Source organism: Dendropsophus ebraccatus, chromosome 6, assembly GCF_027789765.1.
Source record: "Dendropsophus ebraccatus isolate aDenEbr1 chromosome 6, aDenEbr1.pat, whole genome shotgun sequence".
Lineage (NCBI taxonomy): Eukaryota > Metazoa > Chordata > Amphibia > Anura > Hylidae > Dendropsophus > Dendropsophus ebraccatus.
Genome location: NC_091459.1, coordinates 75,979,120 through 76,002,421, shown reverse-complemented (window position 1 = coordinate 76,002,421; position 23,302 = coordinate 75,979,120). Strand labels below are relative to the sequence as shown.

Below are 23,302 nucleotides of genomic sequence, written 5' to 3'. Positions count from 1 at the left end.
GGTGATGAGAGTAGTAGTGGAGTGCAGTCCAGAGTGGCGGCAGCCGCGAGAGTTCGGCGGGCTTACTGTGATTTACTGATTGATTACATTAATTGAATACTTTGGGGAGCAAGGACACTTGCTCCCCAAAGTATTCCATAAATGTATTCAATCAAAAACACTGTATATTACATTTACATACACATCCATTGTAATTCCAATGGAGTGTCCAGCAGGGGCGCACTATATATAGAAGTCAATGGTACTCATTGACTTCTATATATAGTGCGCCCCCTGCTGGACACTCCATAGGAGTTACACCATTCGTCGTGATGTCACTGCTTCTGAGAGAATGCTAACACTTCCTGATACACTAAATTAAGGGAAATAGCAGTATATGAGCATTTCCCATAATTAACGTACATTAGAAAATTGTATAAACTTTCCATCAGTAATAACATATATATATATATATATATATATATATATATATATATATATATATATATAAAAAACAATTTGGCCGGACTTCTCCTTTAAAACGATATGCAACGTGCATAACTTTTATATTATTTGATGGCTTTTAAAAAAATAAAACCTTTTACAGAAAAAAACACGTTCCTTAAAATCGCTTTATTACCATGCTTATAATGCGTTTATCCTTTGGTCTATGGGGCTGTGTGAGGTGTCACTTTTTGCACCATGATGTGTTATTTCTATCAGTACCTTGATTGCGTACATGCGACTTTTTGATCACTTATTACAATTTGTCTGGATTTGATGCGACCAAAAATGCACAATTTTTGCACTTTGGTGGGTCTTTGCGCTTACGCCGTTTACCATGCGAGATCAGGAATGTGATAAATTAATAGTTTGCGCGATTACGCATGTGGCGATATCAAACATGTTTATTTATTTTTGTTTATAAAATGGGAAAAGGGGGGTGATTCATACTTATTAGGGGAGGGGTTCCCCCCTCCGCGATCGCATCGCGCGCGTAGGGGGGTGGGGGTGGGATCCCGCCACTAGACCCCAGGGAAGGCTGCATGAGACTGTTAGACGGTCTTAATTAGCGGGAGCGGCATTTTCAATCTACTTCTGGTTTTGGTTGCAAAATACTGTATGTAAACGTAGCTATACAATGTTTTTACCTGAATCATTTCCTTTATAAATGGGACAGGTTTCAATAACATGGCAGCAACAGGTAAATCTAATTCCAAGGGAGCTTTTCCAATAAAAGCTCACGCACATACACCATTGCTAAAAGATAGAACGGCGCCGTCACGGGTGACGCGGTCCGTTTTTTTAACCACGGCCCGGTTCCTATGTACGGCGCCGTTCTATCCACGGTCCCAGGCCAGAGCTGAAGCACAGGAGGCGGGCCGGACGGCCCCCAGTGGGAAGAAACCCCCGCCCCTCTATGATGCGGCTCCTTTGATCCTAATGAAGTCGCGTCATAGAGGCGAGGGAATTCCCTCCCACTGGGGGCGGGCCGCACCGGCTTCCCTGTGACGGCGCCGTTCTATCCCTGGGTCAGATTAAAGAGGATGTACCTGATGGTACATCCTTTTTAAAACACACTCACTTCCAATGGTTTTGCATATAAAGCAGTGAATGTTAAAACAAAGGAGATGTAAAAGGAAAATTATTAAAGTTCTAGCCTTGGTATAACAAAAAGAAAAGAACAATGCGAAACACTGCACATATATGAAAGTTATATACAAAGAAAATATTAAAGGAACACAACATACCAAAACTCCCTAGAACCATAGTTTGAGATGTGGCTCTTACGTTGTAGCAAAACTACTACTACCAGCATGCCTGAACAGCCAGTGAGAGTTGTAGTTTTAGAAAAGCTAGGAAGGACACAGGTTGGAGATGAAAGACACTCTCCAAGCTGGTGTATTTAAATCTGCATTGTCTAATAAAAAAATTTGCAACTTTCTAATATACTTTATATCTTTCCAGGCATAATGCTCCCTACAGCTTATGGTTTACTATTATGCACCAAACTGGGAAATTGCCTGTAGGCTACACACAGTGGTTTTCCTCACTATGAAAATTTCCAAGCGGTCATGTAATACAAAGATGGGCCAAATCTGTCACAGCTTCTTCTGTACTGCACTGTACAGTTTTGTATGCCCTAATAAGTTCCAATCTGGATCATAAGTTTGCATGCTAAGAAGCCACCATGCATTATATTGCTTATTGTGCGTCGATCTGGTCTACTTCTGTTTTCACTACCAGTAAAAAATTAACATTCACATTCAGTGAGGAAAAAGCCAAACAAAGCCCATTAATTAGAAAAGAACACATTTCTGCAGATCCCTTTGGACCTGATGATAATATAATGCAGCTGTACACCACAAATCAAGACAATATAAACCCACGTAGCGCCCTATAATACTACACAGTGTTTCTACCAACACTGTCACATAACACAGAATTGCATTGATTTTCTTTGCTGGAGGTAACAATAATTGAATATAGCTTTAACAACAATTGCACATAGGACATACAAATGTAAAACCTCTGAAGCGTGACAAGGAGACTGTACACAAGCCCCTGGATGAGGGCCAGTGACATAGGCGTTTCCTTTCACTTTTAAACAATGAGGTTCAATAGAGGTTAGTGCAAAGTATCTGCAATGTTTTTAAGCAAAATCATTACAGGAGGGGTTAGCTCTGCGGTCTAGATTGATACGGGTGAAAAGACAGCAGAATGTAAAATACAAACCAAGCGATTAACTAAGATTCCTAACATATCTTTCCATGGTGCTTTTGGCAGAAGCAAGGAGAGCTGGGGGCTTGTATCCTCACTTACACTTATACAGCAGAAAGAATATCAATCTGACACTTCATGTACAACATGAGCAATATCTATAGTATTCTACCTGCAATCTTACACAGCCCCCCCCTACTACTACTCTAAAGCCTGATTCACACGTGTGTGAATATTTTGGTTCATAATCCAGTGTGGGATATGAAACTGTGCCCATTGCACTCAGTACCTTTAACATAACATAATATATATCCTCCTAGAAGCAGTAATAAAACAACTTCTAGAGGGAGCTATACTATATCTGATATAAAGTGTATTACAGAGTATGTGTGGGGAAAGGTGTATGCAAAACACTGACGGTGTGAACAGCACCTAACACTGGCTCCATAGTCTGCAACTACTCAATCTAGGTAACACCCACACAGCTGAGAAAGGGCCCTATGGCTGTGTTCAGACATTGCAGTTTCTCTGCAGTATTCCATCATTTAATTGCAGTACTGCATCATTTCTGTCAAGATGCTGCAGTTCTGCAATGAAACTGTGTGTGAACACAGCCTAAGACTGACCTTTACAAGTTCAAGTAACACTGGAGAAAGATGTATCAGACTAAAAGGGTATTACCAGAAAATTCCAGTTCTGCTTTGGTATATCCAAATACATGGACATACTTTCTATAAATACAGAATAGCTTTGTCCCTTTTAATTGTAAAGGAGAAAGGCCCATTAGAACTAAAAGAAAAGTCTAATATAAAATCTTAAATTTTTAAAGCTGTCTACATAGTCTTTAGATATAAATTTATTATAGATTCTCTCTAAGCCATTTGATATAGCCATCTCTTGTTCTGGCACCAGCTGAAAAATACATTGGCCAGGTGGCAAAGAGCATGCAGCCATGAAAACCATCCTCATAATGGTCATGAGTGACGTCCACGCCGGCTTCCTCCAGCCGCTTCACATACATGGTCCCGTCATCCCTCAACACATCGTGTTCACAGGTTAAGACGTAGGTCTTTGGAAGCTTCCTAAGGATCTCCTTGTGTGCAATCAATGGAGATGCCCGGGGGTCAAATAAAGCAGGTACCTCCTGAGCAATACTGGGGCTCCCTATACTCTGTAGCAGAGGCTTGTAGTTCTTTTTGAAGGATGACGGCAACAGTGAACTCCAGTTTAAGAGTTGTCGGAGTGAAACTGCTTCAGTCACATCTAAAGATGTGTGATTATTAACCAGCATGGCATGGGCAAAAGAGTAGCTGCTATTGATGTAGTCTAGCCAGAACTCAATCATGACAAAGCGATTAAGTATTGGCATGTTCATATTTTGCTGGTAGGAGGGGGTATTAAAATCTAACATCTGGAGCACTGGATAAATCAAAGCTTGCAGTTTGACTTTGGTTGTCATATCATCATCTTGTGTAAGCTATATGGGAAGGAAAGAAAGAAAAAAAAATTAACATACGTATCACATGGTATCGATAACCCAGAGCTCGTTTAATAGGTCATTGTCACTTTAAAAACTTTGGCCATATCTAGAGTTCTGTGTGCATAGACCCTCACCAATTACTAAAAGAAGCTGGGAGAAGAGTTTGGCTATGCACTTCTCTCTTCCTTTTGCTACAGGGGATAAGCTTACTATACAATCTGTCTCCTGCAGTGAGACAGGGAGAGCAGTAAGGTAGAGCGAAGTGCTAAGAGGTCTGAACACCCATACTCCAACTAACCAAAACATCTGATAAGTCTGTATGACATGTCCAAGTGACAGTGACACTAACAATGCTCATACAACTCACGATAACAAAAAATATGGTTCTAGCGGCAAATCAGTTTGAATCATTAGAAATACTGTCAGTATGTTTCATCAGAGCAAGAACCCATGGGGGTCTAAACAGAAAGAAGGGCAAAATTACATGTCAGCTGTTTAGTAAATACTCATATACTCCAGGAGATAGCATTATGAGAATTATAACTCTGCATAGGGCTGGGCTATATGGCCAAAAAATTCAATCTTATTTTTAAAAAAGATTTTTCGACGATTTCCAATTTCAATCTTGATTTTTCTCCTTTTTTTGCAAAATAAACAGAACCTTTTTCTCTATGCAGCAACATATGCAAATACTATTTTAACCCCTTAAGGACAGAGCCTGAAATGGCCTTAAGGACAGAGACAAATTTTATGAATATGACCTGTGTCACTTTAGTCATTAATAACTTCGGCATGCTTTTACCTATCCGGCCGATTCTGAGATTGTTTTCTCGTGACATATGGTACTTTACATTTCTGGTAAAATGGAGTCGATACTCATAACGAATCTTTATGAAAAACACCAAAATAACGTGAAAAATTGTGAAAAAATGCTTATACAGAAAATGGTTATGCCACAAATTATATATTAAATAGCATTAGCAACATGTCTACTTTATGTTGGCGGCTTTTATTAAACTATATTTCATTTTTTTAGACAATAGGAAGCTTAAAACATTAACAGCAATTTTCCAAATTTTCAGTAAAATTTCAAAATCAGATATTTTTAGGGACCTGTTAAGGTTCAAATTGTATTTGAGGGGACTGTATGTTAGAAAGCCCCACAAAGCACCCCATTTCAGAAACTGCACCCCCCCAAACTCCGCAAAAGCACATCCAGAAAGTTTTTTAACCCTTTAGGGGAGTCACAGAAATAAAAGCTAAGTGTGTAAGAAATTTGAAAATTTTTATTTTCTGTGCAGAGATTTTATTGTAATCCAATATCTTTCATAATGATAAACCTATTAGCAGAGAAATGCACCCCAATATTGACTGCCCCGTTTCTGCAGTTAATAGAAATACCCCATATGTGGCCTTATTGCGCTATTTGACGCAACCACAAGCCTCAGATATAAGGGAGTGCCTGGTGAATTTAAACGCCTCCGTTATATTTGGTGATTTTTGACCGTACCACTTCCGGTTGGCAGAGGCTCTGGGGTGCCAAAACCTAAAAAACACCCCTAAAGTGACACCATTTAGAAAACTGCACCCCTCAAGGAATGTAACAAGGGGTGCGGTGAGCATTTGGACCCCACAGGTGCTTCACAGATTTTCAGAACAATGTGGTGTAAAAAAGGAAAAATTCAATTTTTTACACTAAAATGTTGTTCTAGCCTTCATTTTTACAAGGGGATAAAAGAAAAAAAAACAAAAAAACACCAAAACATGTAGCGCAGTTTCTCCAGAGTACGGAAATACCCCACATGTGGATATAAAGTGCCAAGCGGGCGCAGGACGAGTCTCCAAAGGGAAGGAACGCCAATTGACCTTTGCAAGCTGGATTTTACTGGAATGGATTTCAAGGGTCATGTCGCATTTACAGAGCCCTCGTTCTGCCAAAACACTGGAAACCCCCCACAAGTGACCCCATTCTGGAAACTACACCCCTCACGTAATCTAACAAGGGGTGCAGTGAGCATAAGGACCCCACTGGTGACGGGCACAAATGTGGAACAATGTGACGTGAAAGGGAAAATTTTTATTTTTTCACTTTGCCCGTCATCAAGGGGTCCATATCCTCACTGCACCCCATGTTAGATTCCTTGAGGGGTGTAGTTTCCAGAATGGGGTCACTTGTGGGGGGTTTCCAGTGTTTTGGCAGCACAAGGGCTCTGTAAATGCGACATGGCGTTCCATCATCCATTCTGGCCACATCCAGCCTCCAAAATCCAAATGGCGCTCCTTCCCTTTGGAGGCTTGCCCTGCGCCCACATGGCGCTTTATGTCCACATGTGGGGTATTTACAGACTCAGGGGGAATTGCTCTACACATTTTGTTTGTTTTTTTCTCTTTTAACCTCTTGTGAAAATGAAAAATTTGAGGCTAAACCAACATTATAGTGTAAAAAATTTAATATTTCATTTTCACGCCATATTGTTCCACATTTGTGCCCGTCACCAGTGGGGTCCATATGCTCACTACACCCCTTGTTACATTCCCTGAGGGGTGTAGGTTTTATAATGGGGTCACTTGTGGGGGGGGGGGGGGGGGGGGTTCAACTGTCTTGGCAACACAGGGGCCTTTTAAATGCAACATGGCCCCTCGAAATCCATTCAAGCCAAATCCAGCCTCCAAAAACCAAATGGTGCTCCTTCCCTTTGGAGGCTTACCCTGCACCCGCATGGCACTTTATGTCCACATCTGGGGTATTTCCGTACTCAGGGGAAATTGCTCTACACATTTAGTGTTTTTTTTTATCTTTTAACCCCTTGTGAAAATGAAAAAATCAAGACAAGATCAATGATTTAGTGTAAAACTTAAACATTTTTTTTACACTAAATGTTGGTCTAGCCTTGATTTTTTTCCTTTTCCACAAGGGGTTAAAAAAGAAAGTGAACACAAAATGTGTAGGGTAATTTCCCCTGAGTACGAAAATACCCCACATGTGGACATAATGTGCCATATGGGCACAGGGCAAGCCACCAAAGGGACAGAGCGCCATTTAGAGGCTGGAATGGAGGATGGAGGCCATGTCGCAATTAAAAAGCTCCTGTGCGGCCAGGACAGTAGAAACCCCCCACAAGTGACCCCATTCTGGAAATTACACCCCATAAGGAATCCAACAAGGGGTACAGTGAGCATATGAACCCCACTGGTGACTGGCACATATGTGGAACATGTGCCGTGAAAATAATAATTTTTTTTCATTTTCACGGCACAAATGTGCCCGTCACCAGGGGGCCCTATACCCGCTGCCCCCCTTGTTGGATTCCTTATGGGGTGTAGTTTCCAGAATGGGGTCACTTGTGGGGGGTTTCTACTGCCCTGGCAGCACAGAGGCTTTGTAATTGCATCATGGCATCCTCTAATGGGAATGGCGGCCATATCTATTTAGCTGGGGAAAAGGGACCATTCTAATTTATTTGGGGGTATTAGGCTAATTATTAGTTTATAAGGTTGAAAATGACAGGTGTCCAACAAATTCAACCTGTGTTGATCCAGAGGAAGGCAAAAAACCCTTGTGAGGCAGACGACAGTAGCCTCATCACAGGGGAAAAATTCCTTCCCGACTCCATAATTGCAATCAGAATAATCCCTGGATCAATAAGACCTCTGAAATAGGAATAAGGGACAGAATTTAGAAAATGTAGAACTCCAATGACGTGTGGTACGCCCTGAAGCGATCCAGTATGCAGAGGCCGGGGTGATCAGGACAGGTGTCACACTGGAAAATGGTGTCCTTCCTGATCCCCCTGTTACGCCACACTCTGCACTTCTTCTGGGGTCTCCCGTTCTCCAGTGTGGGGGACGTCACCTGGAAAATGTTGCCCTGGTGCGATACGGGGTCCTTCATATGCAGAAGCGCTGGGTCCGCTCCATGGCTGCAAAATATTAGGACTTTATTACTGCTTCTGATATTTTCGGATCGTGCCGCAAGCTACAGTAGCTCGGGCAGCGAGGGACCGGAAGAGGGGGTGCTGGTATAAAAGTTATCCCCGTACAGGTGGTAACCTTTATCCAGCAGTGGGAAGATCAGTTCCTAAACAATCTTCCCACTAACTCCGAGGATGGGGAGGGACATCTGGGGGCTGGATTCGGCTGTCCCTTCCTTCATACACTCTAAGGGTACGTGCACACTGCGGAATGGCGAAGAATAACCCTTTGTGCATTCCGCAACTGGCACCCACCGGCAGAATGATGGAGGCGCCCGTCTCCTCTCGTGTCACACTCCATTCTATGCACGGGCGGATTCTGCCCTCTGTCCAAAGAATGAATGTGTTCATTCTTTGGACGGACAACGGAATCCGCCCGTGCATAGAATGGAGTCTATGACACGGGTGGAGACGCGCGCCCACATCAGTCCGCCGGCGGGTGCCAGCTGTGGAATGCACAAAGGGTTATCCTTCGCCATTCCGCAGTGTGCACGTACCCTAAATCTGTAAGAGTACCCTGAGGTACTCTCACAGAGTTTGTAGAATTTCACGCCATACCGTCATCTTTTATTGGGACGGTACTGACGGAAAAGACATGTCTGGCAGCGTACGCTAGGCTACCCCCAGACACGTCACTGGATGATGAGGATGAATGGAGGAAAGAAGGATCCCCCCATTCATCCTCACTGGCTGTTTCGGTGTCGGAGGCAATAATAGCGTATGCGTCCGACACCGAAAACACCCTGGGGGCCATCTTTATACGGGGATTGGTATATGGGGTATGTAAATGTGTTCTGGTGTAGTGTAAAACTATTTCATGTAGTGTGGTGTAGTGTAGTGTTTTTTTTACGTGTTTTTTTGACAGTAAGAAAAAATATCCCTACGCCAAGAAAGGAGCTGCTGATAAATGCCGCACTTATGAGCAGCCAGTGGCAGTAGGATATACGTGCGAAGCTGATCAGCACTCAGGGCGCAAAAAAAGAAAAAAAAATTGGAAAAAAATTGGAAAAAAAAAAAAAATCTTTGTAATCCAAAGCAACTGATCAGTGGATGATATTCACTGATCAGTCGCTAGTGGGCAGTAGAGCGACGCTGCCGGAGATTGCCGAGGCCCGCCGAACCAGAGGACCCGAGTGTTTCAAAAGATTTCTGACGCTGGACGACCGAACCCGGAAGTGACCTGACGAAGACGCGAGGACAGCGCGGACCGCAGATCGTCGCTCCGTACGCCCAGATCAGGTGAGTATGGTACACCTGCACCACACACACCTGTTCTGCACCCCTCAGCTACCTAGCAAAACTGTTTTTTTACAGTATGATCGCCGTGATGGGCCGGCCCGGTACTGGCCGGCCTATCACGGCGATCGTGGGGGTGGCATCAGCTCCATCTTTCTTGGGGACACTTAAGGCGATTGGTGCTATCTCGGACAGCACCAATCGCCATTGCTTTCCGGTATTCAGCTGCTATCGGCTGATCTGTATTGATCAGCCTATAGCAGCGATCGTCGGCACGGGAGGGGTTAATCACCCCCCGTGGCGGCGAGCAGAGATGGCCTGCTATACATTATAGCAGGCCATCTTCCCCCGACCGCTGTGTGTGAACACACAGCGATCGGGGAAACATCGGGCGTAAGTATACGCCCGTTTGCGTTAAAGCCCACCCTGCGGGGGCGTATACTTATTCCAGATGTCGTTAAGGGGTTAATGGTGTTTGAGACAGCACATGTATTGCTTCCAACTGTAACAGTTCTCCCTATGTGCCCCCATGTAGTAGACAAGCCCCCTCTGCACCCCATATAAGTAGTTTTGCCAAATATGTGACACACTGTGCCCCCCTATAGTATAGGAGGTCTTCTTTATGCCTCCATCTAGGTAGGGTGTACCAGTGGAGGTATAGTGGATAAAGGATGTAGTAGTGGATAAGGGGTGTAGTACAGGTTAAGATTAGGGGTGTGGTAGTACAGGTATAGATAAGCGGTGGAGTAGTAGTACAGGTAAAGATGAGGGATGTAGTATTAGTACAGGTATAGATGATGGGTGTAGTAGAACAGGTATAGATGAGGGGTGTGGTAGTACAGGTATAGATGATGAGTGTAATAGTAGTACAAGTAAAGATGAGTGTGGTGGTGGTAGAAGTACAGCCTGTACAACTACTACTACTACCACCACCACCACCCTCATCTTTACCTGTACTACTAAACCCCTCATCTGTTCCTGTGCTACTACTACATCCCTTATCTATACCTGTACTACTACTACACCCCTCATCTTTTCTTGTAGTACAACACCCCCTCATCTTTACCTACTACTGCACCCCTCATCTGTTCCTGTACTACCACACCCTTCATCTATGCCTATACTGTACAAATGCTGTGGAAGGTTGTGCTGTGACACAGACTCTCTTATTGGACTGCAGGTTGCTCAGGGCAGTGCAGAGTGCATAATGTTTTTTTTTGTAAATTGAATTTACGATTTTCACAAAAAATAAAATTGATTCTGAAATTCTGGGCGAATTAATTGAATTAAATCAACCAGCTCTAACTCTGCACTATGTCATTTCTCAAATTAGTCCTACTTTTAACAGGGGGGAATGGTCAATCCAACTTGTCAATTTATTCATTCAACTACAGGAGGAGTAACAGGAATGACACAATGGAGAGTTCCAAAAAATTGCTAAAGTTTACTAAAACAGACATGCCAGGAGAAATGTAGGTTAAAAATATGTTTTAGCAATGGTAACCTAAAAGGAAAAAAAACACAAAGTTTGTATAGCTGTGAAGACATATACTTCATAATAGGATATTTTGATTTAACTAATATACTGTTATACTAAAGTCCTAGAGCTATGAGCACAATATGCTTTAAAATGTACCAAGACACTAAGTACCAACAGTGCCACTTAGTGGCCTGTAATGGAATGGCTGCTCTAAACTTATGAACATGTATAAACCTCTATTTATATATATATATATATATATATATATATATATATATATATATATATATATATATATATATACATATACACACACACACACACACACACACACACACATTATATATATATATATTTTATAAATTCATATATTGTTGCATTTTTGTTTCATTTGTTTTTAACTTTAGCTTCCATGCTGTGCCACCATAAATGCATCTGTAGTAAATGCTTAAAATGTTACATGACACAATATTTTTTTTATGGCTACGAATAGAAGGTCAAGTTTACCATGTCATACCTGTATATTTTTTGGCACAAGTTAAATTGATAATTGCTCTTACAGTGAAATTTCCATTTCTCCTACTAAGTAGTATGGAGCAGTATCACACATGCTTGATTACCATTCCATACAACTTCATGTTACTGCTGACTGCTGGGAAGGAAGAACAGGGTACCAAGCACCCCATAGAGCTCATCCAGCTCAACCATCCAGGTCTTTATCAAGCATGCTCGATAAACACTTGGGTGGGACAAAACATAGCTCATATTTACTTGGGAATTTAATAATGATAGTAACCAGAGATTACAGCAATTCGATCATGCTTGAGTCCAAGCATGCTGCATTTGATTATTGGCGGCTGCAGAAGTTGGATGCCGCCTTTGGGGTCCTGAAAATATGGATACAGCAATAAGCCATGCGTTGGGTTATGCACGTTGATCGAAATGTAACTTACTCCTTATGTTAGTAGAAAATTGTGCTGAGAAGCAGATGGTCAGTCATAAGTATTGTGGATGTGCTGCCATGTCTATTTTTCTCTCCATAGAGTACATGGATACAATCAGACTCAAGTGTGCTTTAGTTGCGTTTGTCTCTAATAGTAACACTTTAAATGAAACCTGTCATCATCTTTATGCTGCCTGAACCACACAAGTCATTAGGGTGTTAAAGGTGGCTTCTCTCCACCTCACCAGTCTTAAAGAGGTTGTCTAGATCAGTGCTTCTCAAACTGTGAGGCGCCCCCTAGTTGTTGGTGAGGCCCAGCTGAGGAGCCAGTTTTCACAAAAGTAATTATGATCTGCACAGTCCTTTTGCTGTTTGCAAAAATCTCCATTTTAGCAACATTGATCATTGAATATTGATTTATTTCATACTTGCTTAGTATATAAAGCTTGGGAGATGTATGAAAGCTAGTCCTAGCATTATTTTCAGATTTTAAAAGGACTTTCACCACAGATAGTGAGGCCCAGGCACCCTCTTGGTCAGTCTGGTGAGGCCCAGGCATTGCCTTGGTCTGTTGGGTGAGGCTCCAGTAGAAAAAGTTTGAGAAGCGCTGGTCTAGATAAACACTACTTCTAGCTGCTACACTAGTACAGAGCCAACTGCTTCCAGCCCAATTCTCAGTGCACTGCAGGCGCCTATTGTCAGGGTGCTAGGTGTAAGCACCCTGCTGATGAACTATCGAACTATCACTGCATAGGCTATCAATAGTTTTTTCCCCCTCTATGGTAGAGCTCTCTCTCTCTTTCTCTCTCTCTCTCTCTCTGGAGTTAGTGTAATATGGATCCTAAATACAGAAATGTTTGAGGCCTTTCAAATACACTAAATTTTCCATACCTTTGTGTTTAGTGAATAAAAACACATTACAGATCTACTGCTCACAGCTTAGAGGCATGTACCATTGCATCAAGTCTAGATAATCCTCAGCGGGATAAATGCATTAGCAGCAAAAAAAAAAACCAAAAACCTCCTGTCTGAATAACTTTTAACTCTATGCCACTTTTCCAATGAATTAAAAAGGGAAAAATAATGCTGAAGGGATTAGGGGAAATCTTTATACCTAAAGCAGCTTTCGGTAGCACAATCCAAACTGAGATTATTAAGGCAATGCAATGCTGTAACTCATCAGCCCATTCCCTTTTCTGGGGAAAGCAACAAATGCGGCACTTACTGTAATCCACATCTCAACTGGAATTGTCTATTCTTGTCCACATAAAGATCATCACTTATTTTTAAGCAGATGTGTAAATAGTGTGCATACATGACATAAATGAAGTGAAGTGACAAGTATAGATGTATGTTACCTGCTGACAGACTGCAGCTGCCAGGTTCCCCCCAGCGCTGTCCCCGGAAAGTGCAATCCTCTGCGGATCAACAGAATACTTGGCGAGAATTTCCGGTTGCAAGAAGTATTTTGTGGCTGTATATACATCATGTATTTGCTCTGGAAAATGAACGTTTGGTACTAGCCTGTACCTATAAAGAAAGCATAACAGAAAGAAGTATATCTTAATATGTGTAATGAAGAACAATTATCATTGTATTCACTGTAATGTGCCAAAGTATGCTTACCTCAAATGGGCAAAAGATTATTAATCCCTTGAAGAATATTAATAATACCATTGCTTTTATATGGATCCAGCACCTCTTAGACTTAAAAGAAGAGATATCCAAAATATTTGTCAGAACGCTCAACCAAGCCCTGTATATAATTAGACTGACAAAGTCAAATAGTGACAGTGTTCAGTCCATTTGAAAGAAGTATACATCAGTTTAGTTAGGCCCAGTGTGGTCTGTTCCACTACGGAGTTCCGCACAATGAATGCATACATTTGTAAAATGGAAAAACAGTCACTAATTGACTCTATAGGTCCAATAAAGTCTATAGACCCATCTGGAACATGCTGCAGTATACACTGGCAACCTTTTTATTGACATGGTGCTGATGTATACTGCAGGTGTAGCAAGAACATGTTATGTGCAAAGTTATGTGTTACTGTACTGGATGTAACAGACTAACCAATTAAGGTGGTATTTTGTTATACTTTGTGTAAAAATGAAAAATTTAATAAAATACATTGAAACAGAACATGTTATGTGAACATAGCCTAACCTCTATGTATTTTGTTGCATCTCTTAAAGGGGTTATCCAGTGGAAAAAAAACAAACATATTTTTTATTCAAATCAACTGGTTTTAGAAAGTTACATAGATTTGTAATTTACCTCTATGTAAAAATCTCAAGTCTTTCCATACTTGTCAGCTTCTGTATGTCCTGCAGGAAATGTTTTCTTTTCAGCCTGACACAGTGCTGCTGTGCACTCTCTGTGCACACTCTGCTGACCTCTCCTGCTCTGGACAGTTCCTGTCTCGGACGGAGATGTTTTCTATGGGGATCTGCTACTGCCTTGGACAGAGACGTCAGCAGAGAGCACTGTGTCAGACTGAAAAAAATACACCACTTCCTGCAGGACATACAGTCGCTGATAAGTATGGGAAGATTCAAGATTTTAAACAGACGTAAATTACAAATCTATATAACTTTCTGAAACCAGTCGATTTGAAAGAAAAAGATTTTCGCTGGATAACCCTTTTAAAGGGGTAATTCCCCCCAAATCTTTTTTTGTACCAGTCAATAGCCCACCCATAGCTTTACCTATTGGTCAAAGGGAGTTATAATTGTTTTGAGTGGTCTTGGTGCTTTTTCACTCCCTTTGAATGCAAAAAAGGAGCTAAACACAGTCCACTCAAACACTGCGCCTTTCTCCTGGCCCCCACCCTCCATGTCGAGATCACGTGTCATCCGTCACTTCAATAATGGGTTGCATTAGCGGTTACAACCCTGCCGACTGAGGAGAGGGAGGATGCCTGACCAATCAGTGTGCCTAGTTCCAGTTACTGCTGTCTGCACACACAAGAGCAGGACCCATTTGTAATGTAAATCGCGTAGCTCCCATTCCCTTCTGAATCCTCCCCCCCCCCCCCCTAGCCCCGGTACATCATCCCTCACCACGTCCCCTGACTGCTGCCCCCTTGGACATCATCCCTTGCCACGTCCCCTAACTGCTGCGACCCCCAACATCATACCCCCCGCCGGACATTATCCCCCACCACTTCCCCTGACTGCTGCCACCTCCGATGTCATCCCCTGGCGTGTCCCCTGACCCTCGGACATCATCCCTGCAGCGCTCCCTGACTGCTGCCACCCCCAACATCATCCCCCAGCATGTCCCCTGACTGCTCCCACCCCCAACATCATCCCCCAGCATGTCCCCTGACTGCTCCCACCCCCAACATCATCCCCCGGCGTGTCCCCTGACCCTCTGACATTATCCCCGCAGCATCCCCTGAACCCTGGACATTATCCCCGCAGCGTCCCCTGAACCCAGGACATTATCCCCGCAGCGTCCCCTGAACCCCGGACATTATTCCCGCAGCGTCCCCTGAACCCCGGACATTATCCCCGCAGCGTCCCCTGAACCCCGGACATTATCCCCGCAGCGTCCCCTGAACCCCGGACATTATTCCCGCAGCGTCCCCTGAACCCCGGACATTATTCCCGCAGCGTCCCCTGAACCCCGGACATTATTCCCGCAGCGTCCCCTGAACCCCGGACATTATTCCCGCAGCGTCCCCTGAACCCCGGACATTATTCCCGCAGCGTCCCCTGAACCCCGGACATTATTCCCGCAGCGTCCCCTGAACCCTGGACATTATTCCCGCAGCGTCCCCTGAACCCCGGACATTATTCCCGCAGCGTCCCCTGAACCCCGGACATTATTCCCGCAGCGTCCCCTGAACCCCGGACATTATCCCCGCAGCGTCCCCTGAACCCCGGACATTATTCCCGCAGCGTCCCCTGAACCCCGGACATTATTCCCGCAGCGTCCCCTGAACCCCGGACATTATTCCCGCAGCGTCCCCTGAACCCCGGACATTATTCCCGCAGCGTCCCCTGAACCCCGGACATTATTCCCGCAGCGTCCCCTGAACCCCGGACATTATTCCCGCAGCGTCCCCTGAACCCTGGACATTATTCCCACAGCGTCCCCTGAACCCCGGACATTATTCCCGCAGCGTCCCCTGAACCCTGGACATTATTCCCGCAGCATCCCCTGAACCCCGGACATCATCCCTGCATTGGAAGACAAAACCAAAGAATCTTGATGAACTCTGGGAGGCATCGAAGACGGCATTCTTTGCTATTCCTGATGACTTCATCAATAAGTTGTATGAATCATTGTGGGAACGCATGGATGCCGTCCTTCAGGTTCATGGGAATTCACACAAAATATTACATATGGCTCTAATACCAACACAACTTCATTCACCAAGGTTAGGAAACATAGCTTTGTGTTTGAAGTGAATTATTTGTTTTATTTTCACATTACTTTCTTTGGGGGACAAAACTTTTGTCTTGTCAAAACCTGACCTGTGTTCATTAAATTATCAATATTTGAGCAGTGACGCAAATTTATTTTCGCTAATAAAACCTCATTTGGGAGGGTTTCAGCTTTCATATGAATAATTTCTAAAACCAATGGATAATTTTTAAGTCAGGTTATAAGCCTTGGTTCTGCAACATGGAGAACGTCTGTCAGGGACTAATATTATACACACACACACACACTATATATATATATATATATATATATATATATATATATATATATATATATATATACACACACACACACACATTATATATATATATGGATGTCATGCCTTGGATCCTGACACAGCTGTGGTTTTATGTGCTTAGACCATGCGGAAGTGGTTGCAAAAGATTATAAGATACCTGTACGCGGTACATGGGGCAGTGTGGCTTGATCAATTCACATACAGAATTCTGATGTTTTTTATGCAGCCGAGAGGTACTAGTATCAGCCATAGGTGTGAGGTGCAGCACTCTTTCTTCCCTGAACCGTATTTTGTTTCTCTCTTTTCTCCGTGTTTTGCACTCCTCCTGGTGAGACCCACATTACCGCAATTAGCAGGAGACACCTGAGTGCTCATGGTTTTAATCCCTCCTGTCTGTCCTATTCTATCTGTGATAGCTATGGTAAGTGCAATACCTTATCGAGACTTGTGCTCTTTGGGGGCAGCTTCCTCCGCCGGTGGTGCTGGCTGGGTTCTGGTGTGGCATTTTCAGGTCTGGTCCCGTGGCATGGGGGTTGCAGGGCCGTTCCATGGCCTCCCTTCCCTGACTGTGCACGCCTGCGGGGGTGGTGGTCACTGACCGGCACAGTGTGGACTTAGTGTAGGGACCCATGTGTATTAGATACCTGCACGAGGTACATGGGGCAGTGTGGCTTGAACAATTCACATACAGAATTCTGATGTTTTTTATGAACCGTAAAAGATTATAAGTACCTGGCTGCTTTCCTCTAAACAGCACCTCACCTATCTATACCATGGAGCTAGGCACTAGACACAGCTTATGGAAGGTTTGATGATACTTGCCATACTTTAAAGTACAATAGCTGAACATTTGAAACAGATTACAACTGTGTTCAGCAATGATGTGTCGAGACACTAGCCTGCAAATTCCTCAGCAAGGTTCACATGCAGTTTTGCACACATATATGACCCTACAAATAACCTTGGTGGACGGTTGATACACAGCACATCACCTGACTGAATATAGCACAGATGCCTTAACGATCCAGCTCATGTGCAGTGTTCACACAGGTGATGAATAAGAGAAATTGTTCTAGGGGCATTCCTAATGATGAAGAGTACAGGAAGGAAGGGCGGAGAGGTGTCACAATCCTAGTACATGGGTACTCTGGGCCATGCCAATATGACACAGGGCTGCAAGTTTAAAAGTTGTTTTTTAGGACAATAACTGCATCACCTGTCGAACGGACCCCAGGACAGATCTTGGATTAAAAGCAGCTATCCAAAAGGTACAAGCGGTTTGTGTGGGGTCAGATTGTGGGTACAGAGTCACTTTAAGGCTGCGTTCACACTACTTATATTTCAGTCAGTATATTTCAGTCAGTATATGTATATTTCAGTCAGTATTGCAACCAAAACCAGGTTGAAATTGAGTGGATGGCCGCCATTTAATAGCAAATATTTGATGTTATTTTAGAACAACGGCTGTTATATTGAAATAATGGCAGTTATTTACTGTTATATGGCGGCCATCCACTCAATTTCAACATTGTGTTAACAGATCCTTTCTGTGTTTTCAATCCACTCCTGGTTTTGGTTGCAATACTGACTGAAATATACATAGTGTGAAGGGTGGGTTCACACTACGTATATTTCAGTCAGTATTGTGGTCCTCATATTGCAACCAAAACCAGGAGTGGATTAAAAACACAGAAAGGCTATGATCACACAATGGTGAAATTGAGTGGATGGCCGCCATATAACAGTAAATAACTGCCATTATTTCAATATAACAGCCGTTGTTTTAAAATAACAGCAAATATTTGTCATTTAGGGTACAAACCCACTTGACGTATTTGCTGCGTGAATCAGTCTTAAAAATAAGCAGGCAAAACGCAGGTTGGCTTTATAGAATTGTTCTGCTTTAAAATACGCAATTGCGTATTTTTGAAGCGTGAAGCTTGTTGTTAGCAAAGCATCAGTTGCTAACAACCTGTGCAAAAAACGCATGTAGCTTCACACTTCAAAAATACGCAATTGCGTATTTTATCGCAGAACAATTGTATAAAGCCAACCTGCGTTTTGCCTGCTTATTTTTAAGACTGATTCACGCAGCAAATACGTCAAGTGGGTTTGTACCCTTAGGGTATATTCACACGAATGGGCTCGCAGCGAGATTCTCGCTGCGAGCCCGGCAGGTCCTGGCAGTTCCCATACACTACATACTTGCTGCGGTCTAAACGACCGCAGAGAGTATGTAATTCTGCTGCCCTTAACCCCTTCTGCTCACGCCCGGCTCCCCCGCTGTAAGCATACTTTACCTGTCCTTGCTGCACGGGTCCGGCAAGGACAGGTAAAGTATGCTTACAGCGGGGGAGCCGGCCGGGAGCAGAAGGGGTTAAGGGCGGCATAATTACATACTCGCTGCGGTCGTTTAGACCGCAGCAAGTATGTAGTGTGTGGGAACTGCCAGGACCTGCCGGGCTCGCAGCGAGAATCTCGCTACGAGCCAGTTCGTGTGAATATACCCTTAATGACGGCCATCCACTCAATTTCAACATTGTGTGAACAGATCCTTTCTGTGTTTTTAATCCACTCCTGGTTTTGGTTGCAATAGGAGGACCACAATACTGACTGAAATATACATAGTGTGAACCCAGCCTCAGTGTGTAATTGCATAGTACTGCTGTGAGGGTTTTCATACATTATAGCTTTTCACTAAACACGAAAAACAACTATTCCAGACATCACATCAGAGAGATACTTGCTGTAGCCCACAGAAAGAGAGTTTGCAGAATGCTAGCTCTGGCGATTGTGGAGGCCAACACAAGATTGATGAGTTGTGGTGGAAACAATGATTCTCCACACATTCAAGTACAGTTTAAAGTGATTAATTAGGATTAGAAAAGCATATCTGCTTTTTTCTAAGAAACAGTACCACTTTTGTTGTCTTCAGGTTGTGTGCAGTACTGTACTGTAGTACCTTGTCCTAAGATTGTGTGTGGTATTACAACTTGGCTCCATTCACTTTAATAGAACTGACTTGCAAAACCACATCCAAAGTGAGGACAAGATGGAGTGAAGAAATGATCGGTCGTTCGTTGTCGTTTAAACCTGCATAAAAATCGGCTGCTGTCCGCACATCCCGATGTTTAGAAGTGCGTGGCCGACAGCTGATGACAGTGTAAAAATAATTATAAAAAGATTATACTGGCCTGCAGCCAGTGTTCCCCGCTCACGCTTCTGGCCCCATCTCTTCAGTGACAGGTTGCTCAACCAATCACAACAGCGCTGTCCTGTCTCGGCCAGTGATTGGCCCGTCACTAATATTACTAAGGTAATGCTTACCAACTTATGAAGTAGTAAGACATTTCTTTCTATGTCAGATATCAAAATATTATTCCCTATAACTGTGAAATACATGATACAATGAAGAAAATAGTGGCTCCCAGCTCCGCAAAACTGATTAAAAAAATCAGCACCAACGCGTTGCAAGGTTCCCCCTCTTAATCATGGCAAATGTATCTCAATACTAATACACTTTTATACAGGTAGGATGCATGTCTCCATAAACGGACCGCCTCTCGGGCGTCACCTGTCCAACATGGAGACCACATGACTTTCTTACAGAGGTATTGGGGAAACATGAAATGGATACTGTTGAAAAGATACATTCAATAAACAAATATAGTATAGATCGGTCTTTAGATTCAAACCTTTTGGATAGCGGGTGTCTAAAAACAATATCCAGTATGCTTCCCTTTTTCTCAAGATCTGTACCCAATCTCCCCCACGTTGGGGTTTATTAACCCTTTCTAGGGCACCGACCGAGAGACTCCCTGTGTCTCCTCCATGACACTCAATGAAGTGTCTGGAAAGTCCTGAGACTGATTTCCTAGTACTAAACGCACTGTGTGTACGGATATCAGTCAAGTGTTCACTAATGCGGATCTTGAGCACTCTTTTTGTTGAGCCAACATATTGGAGTTTGCATAAAGTACATTCTGCCACATAAATGATATATGTAGTTGTGCAATTTATAAATGATTTGATATTAAATGTTCGTCCTGTACTGTGTGATGTCACTGAAACTTGTTTTTTTTACAAATTTACATAAAAGGGCATCTCAGTCCCCCACATTTATGGAAACCTGTGGTTGTTAGCCAGTTATTTCTATTGTTAGGGGTATTAATGATGTTAAGATTGCTTGGTGATAACATATTGCCTAAAGTTTTGCCCCTCTTTACTACACATCTCACTCCCTGTGATAATATTTGCCCACATTTACGGTCCTGGAATAACATTGGGACATATTATTTATTAATTATTTAATATTACTAATTTCGTGAAACTGGAGACTATAAACCGTAGAGAACGTAAGTTGGTTATCCCTTCGTCTGTTAGCAGTATCCATTCTTTTGTTTCTAATATTACTGTTAACCCTCCGTGTTCCTCTGTCTTCCAGCTCTTCATGCTCTCTCTATAATAGTATTATAGCCTCTGGCTTTTAACCTGGTGGTGAGTTCCTTGGCTGCTTCCTCATACTGGGCATCTTAAGAACAAATTTATGCGAATTCTAATGAACTCCCCTACTGGCAGGTTTCTAGATACATGAGTAGGGTGGCTACTGCTTGCGTGTAACACCCTATTTCCGGAAGTGGGTTTTCTATACAGGCAAGTAGTGATATGGCAATTATGTATGGACAATTTTAGATCCACAAACGCAATGGACTTAGGGTCATACTGATGTGTAGATTTCAAATTCAAAGTATTACCATTAATGTATTTTATAAATTCCTCTGCATGTTTCTCGCCTCCATGCCACACTAGGAGGAGGTCATCTATATATCTGCCGTACCAGAGAATAAATTCTCTGTACGGATTACAAGTGCTAAATAGGATGACCTCCTCCCAATAAGCCATGAATATGTTAGCCAGTGAAGGGAAGAAACATGCGCCCATCGGGCATCCATTAATCTGCAAAAAGAAACGATCTCCAAAGTAGAAATTCCACTACTAACTCCAGATAATCACACAGGATTTTGTCATAGTTACTGTATTTATGTAAATGATATTGTAAGGCTATAATGGCTAATCCATGTGGTATGCTCGGATAGAGTGCGACCACATTACACGAAAGCCATGAGCCTCCATTTATACATGGTAGCTGTTCTATTGCTGCTAGGAGACTTTTACTGTCTCTAACAAATCCAACTGTTCTTTTAGCTAACGGTTGAAGATATCCTTCTACCCATTTACATAGGCGCTCTAAAAAGTGATCCTATTCCTGCCACAATAGGGCAAAGAGGGGTAAGGAAAACCCCCTTATGTGTTTTAGGTAGAACATGGAACACAGCTGTTATGGGGAACTCTGGAATCAGATAACGTTGTTGTTTAGGATCTTTGATGTCTAGTTCCACTGCCGTATCTACAATATCTGTTAGTTTTTTAGCAATACATTTGGTAGGGTATAGAGATGAGTGAACCTCGAGCATGCTAGAGTCCATCTGAACCGATCGTTCGGCAATTGATTAGCGGTGGCTGCTGAAGTTGGATAAAGCTCTAAGGTTGTCTGGAAAACATGGATACAGCCAATGACTATATCCATGTTTTCTACATAGCCTTAGGGCTTTATCCAACTTCTGCAGCCACCACTAATCAAATGCCGAACGCTCGGATCAACTCGAGCATGCTCAAGGTTCGCTCATCTCTTGTAGGGTCGGAAGTTAACTCTCTATAAGTAGATGTATCTGACAGAATTTTCTCAACTTCCCTTATGTATAGCCCCTGGTCTAGGACTACTACAGAGCCACCTTCATCCGATCTAAGTATAACAATGTTGGGATTGTGTATTAGATCATGCAGTGCTTCCCTCTCACAGCGGCACACATACACTGCAGTTGGTGAGCTGACCTTTCTCTGTCTAGTGTTGAAATGCATGATACCCAGTCTGTAAATTCCTAATATATTAAAGGAAAAGCAATGCCGATGATGTCAAAGAACCAAAAATTATGTTTAATTACTTTCATGTCAATGGCTTCCGGACAAATTTCTCTGAATGGCAATTGTTTTAATGAGGGGATTAACCAAGAAAATTGTTCAGTCAATTACTACATAGAATCAATAGAACAATTATGCAGGTTTTAATCTCTAGCACTAAGCAAATAATCTTAAATTACTACTTAAAGTAAGAATGTAAACTCACCTCCTGGACTGTAGAAGTTGTCAAAATGACTCCTCTTTTCTGACATGACTTTCTGTAGCTATTGGCTAAAGCTGCACCTGCCAACTTCCTGTTCTGCCTGGCTCTGTTCAATTGCACATCACAATGGTAATACTAAAAGCTCACTTGTAATGGATAAAAGTGATCTTAAGGCCCTATTACATGTGCCGATGGTGTAGAGCATGCTCCTCATTGGCTGCTATTACATGTGCCGACAGCAAGTGGTTATGGGGGGGGGGGAGAAATAGCCCATAGGAAATAGCGTTGGTCTGCTGCCGCCGCTCCTGTTCTACGGAATGACGGCCCGCAGTCCATCGTTATCATTCAAAGATTTTCCAACATGTTAAAAGACAGGAGCCAGCAGACATCGTTGCCCTTTATCAGTAGCTAATACACCAATCGATTATCAGCCATATCGGTCAATAGTCACTTGATGTAATAGGGTCTTTAGAGGGTTGCTGCTATGACACTTATTGCTATACAGAAAGGCAAGATGCATTAGTTTGTTATGAGAGTGGTGGGGATTGTACATGAGGAGAAAAACATGAATGCTACAACTCCCTGGCACTGGCTTTCAGGGCATGTTTTCAAAGAGA

The 23,302-nt window shown here is 42.9% G+C and overlaps 1 protein-coding gene across 2 annotated transcripts in view; it reads right to left on the bottom strand.

The window, feature by feature from the left end:
• Window positions 1-505: 505 nt before the first annotated feature.
• The window catches only part of NCEH1 (neutral cholesterol ester hydrolase 1), a 61,243-nt gene continuing 38,446 nt past the window's right edge, over window positions 506-23,302 (bottom strand). For both annotated transcript variants that reach the window (XM_069975181.1, XM_069975180.1), the window contains exons 4-5: window positions 13,169-13,340; window positions 506-4,177 (exon numbers count right to left, since the gene is read on the bottom strand). In XM_069975181.1, the coding sequence (XP_069831282.1) occupies window positions 3,560-4,177; window positions 13,169-13,340 (790 nt within the window). In that variant the 3' untranslated portion in view covers window positions 506-3,559. The remainder of the gene's footprint in view (window positions 4,178-13,168; window positions 13,341-23,302) is intronic.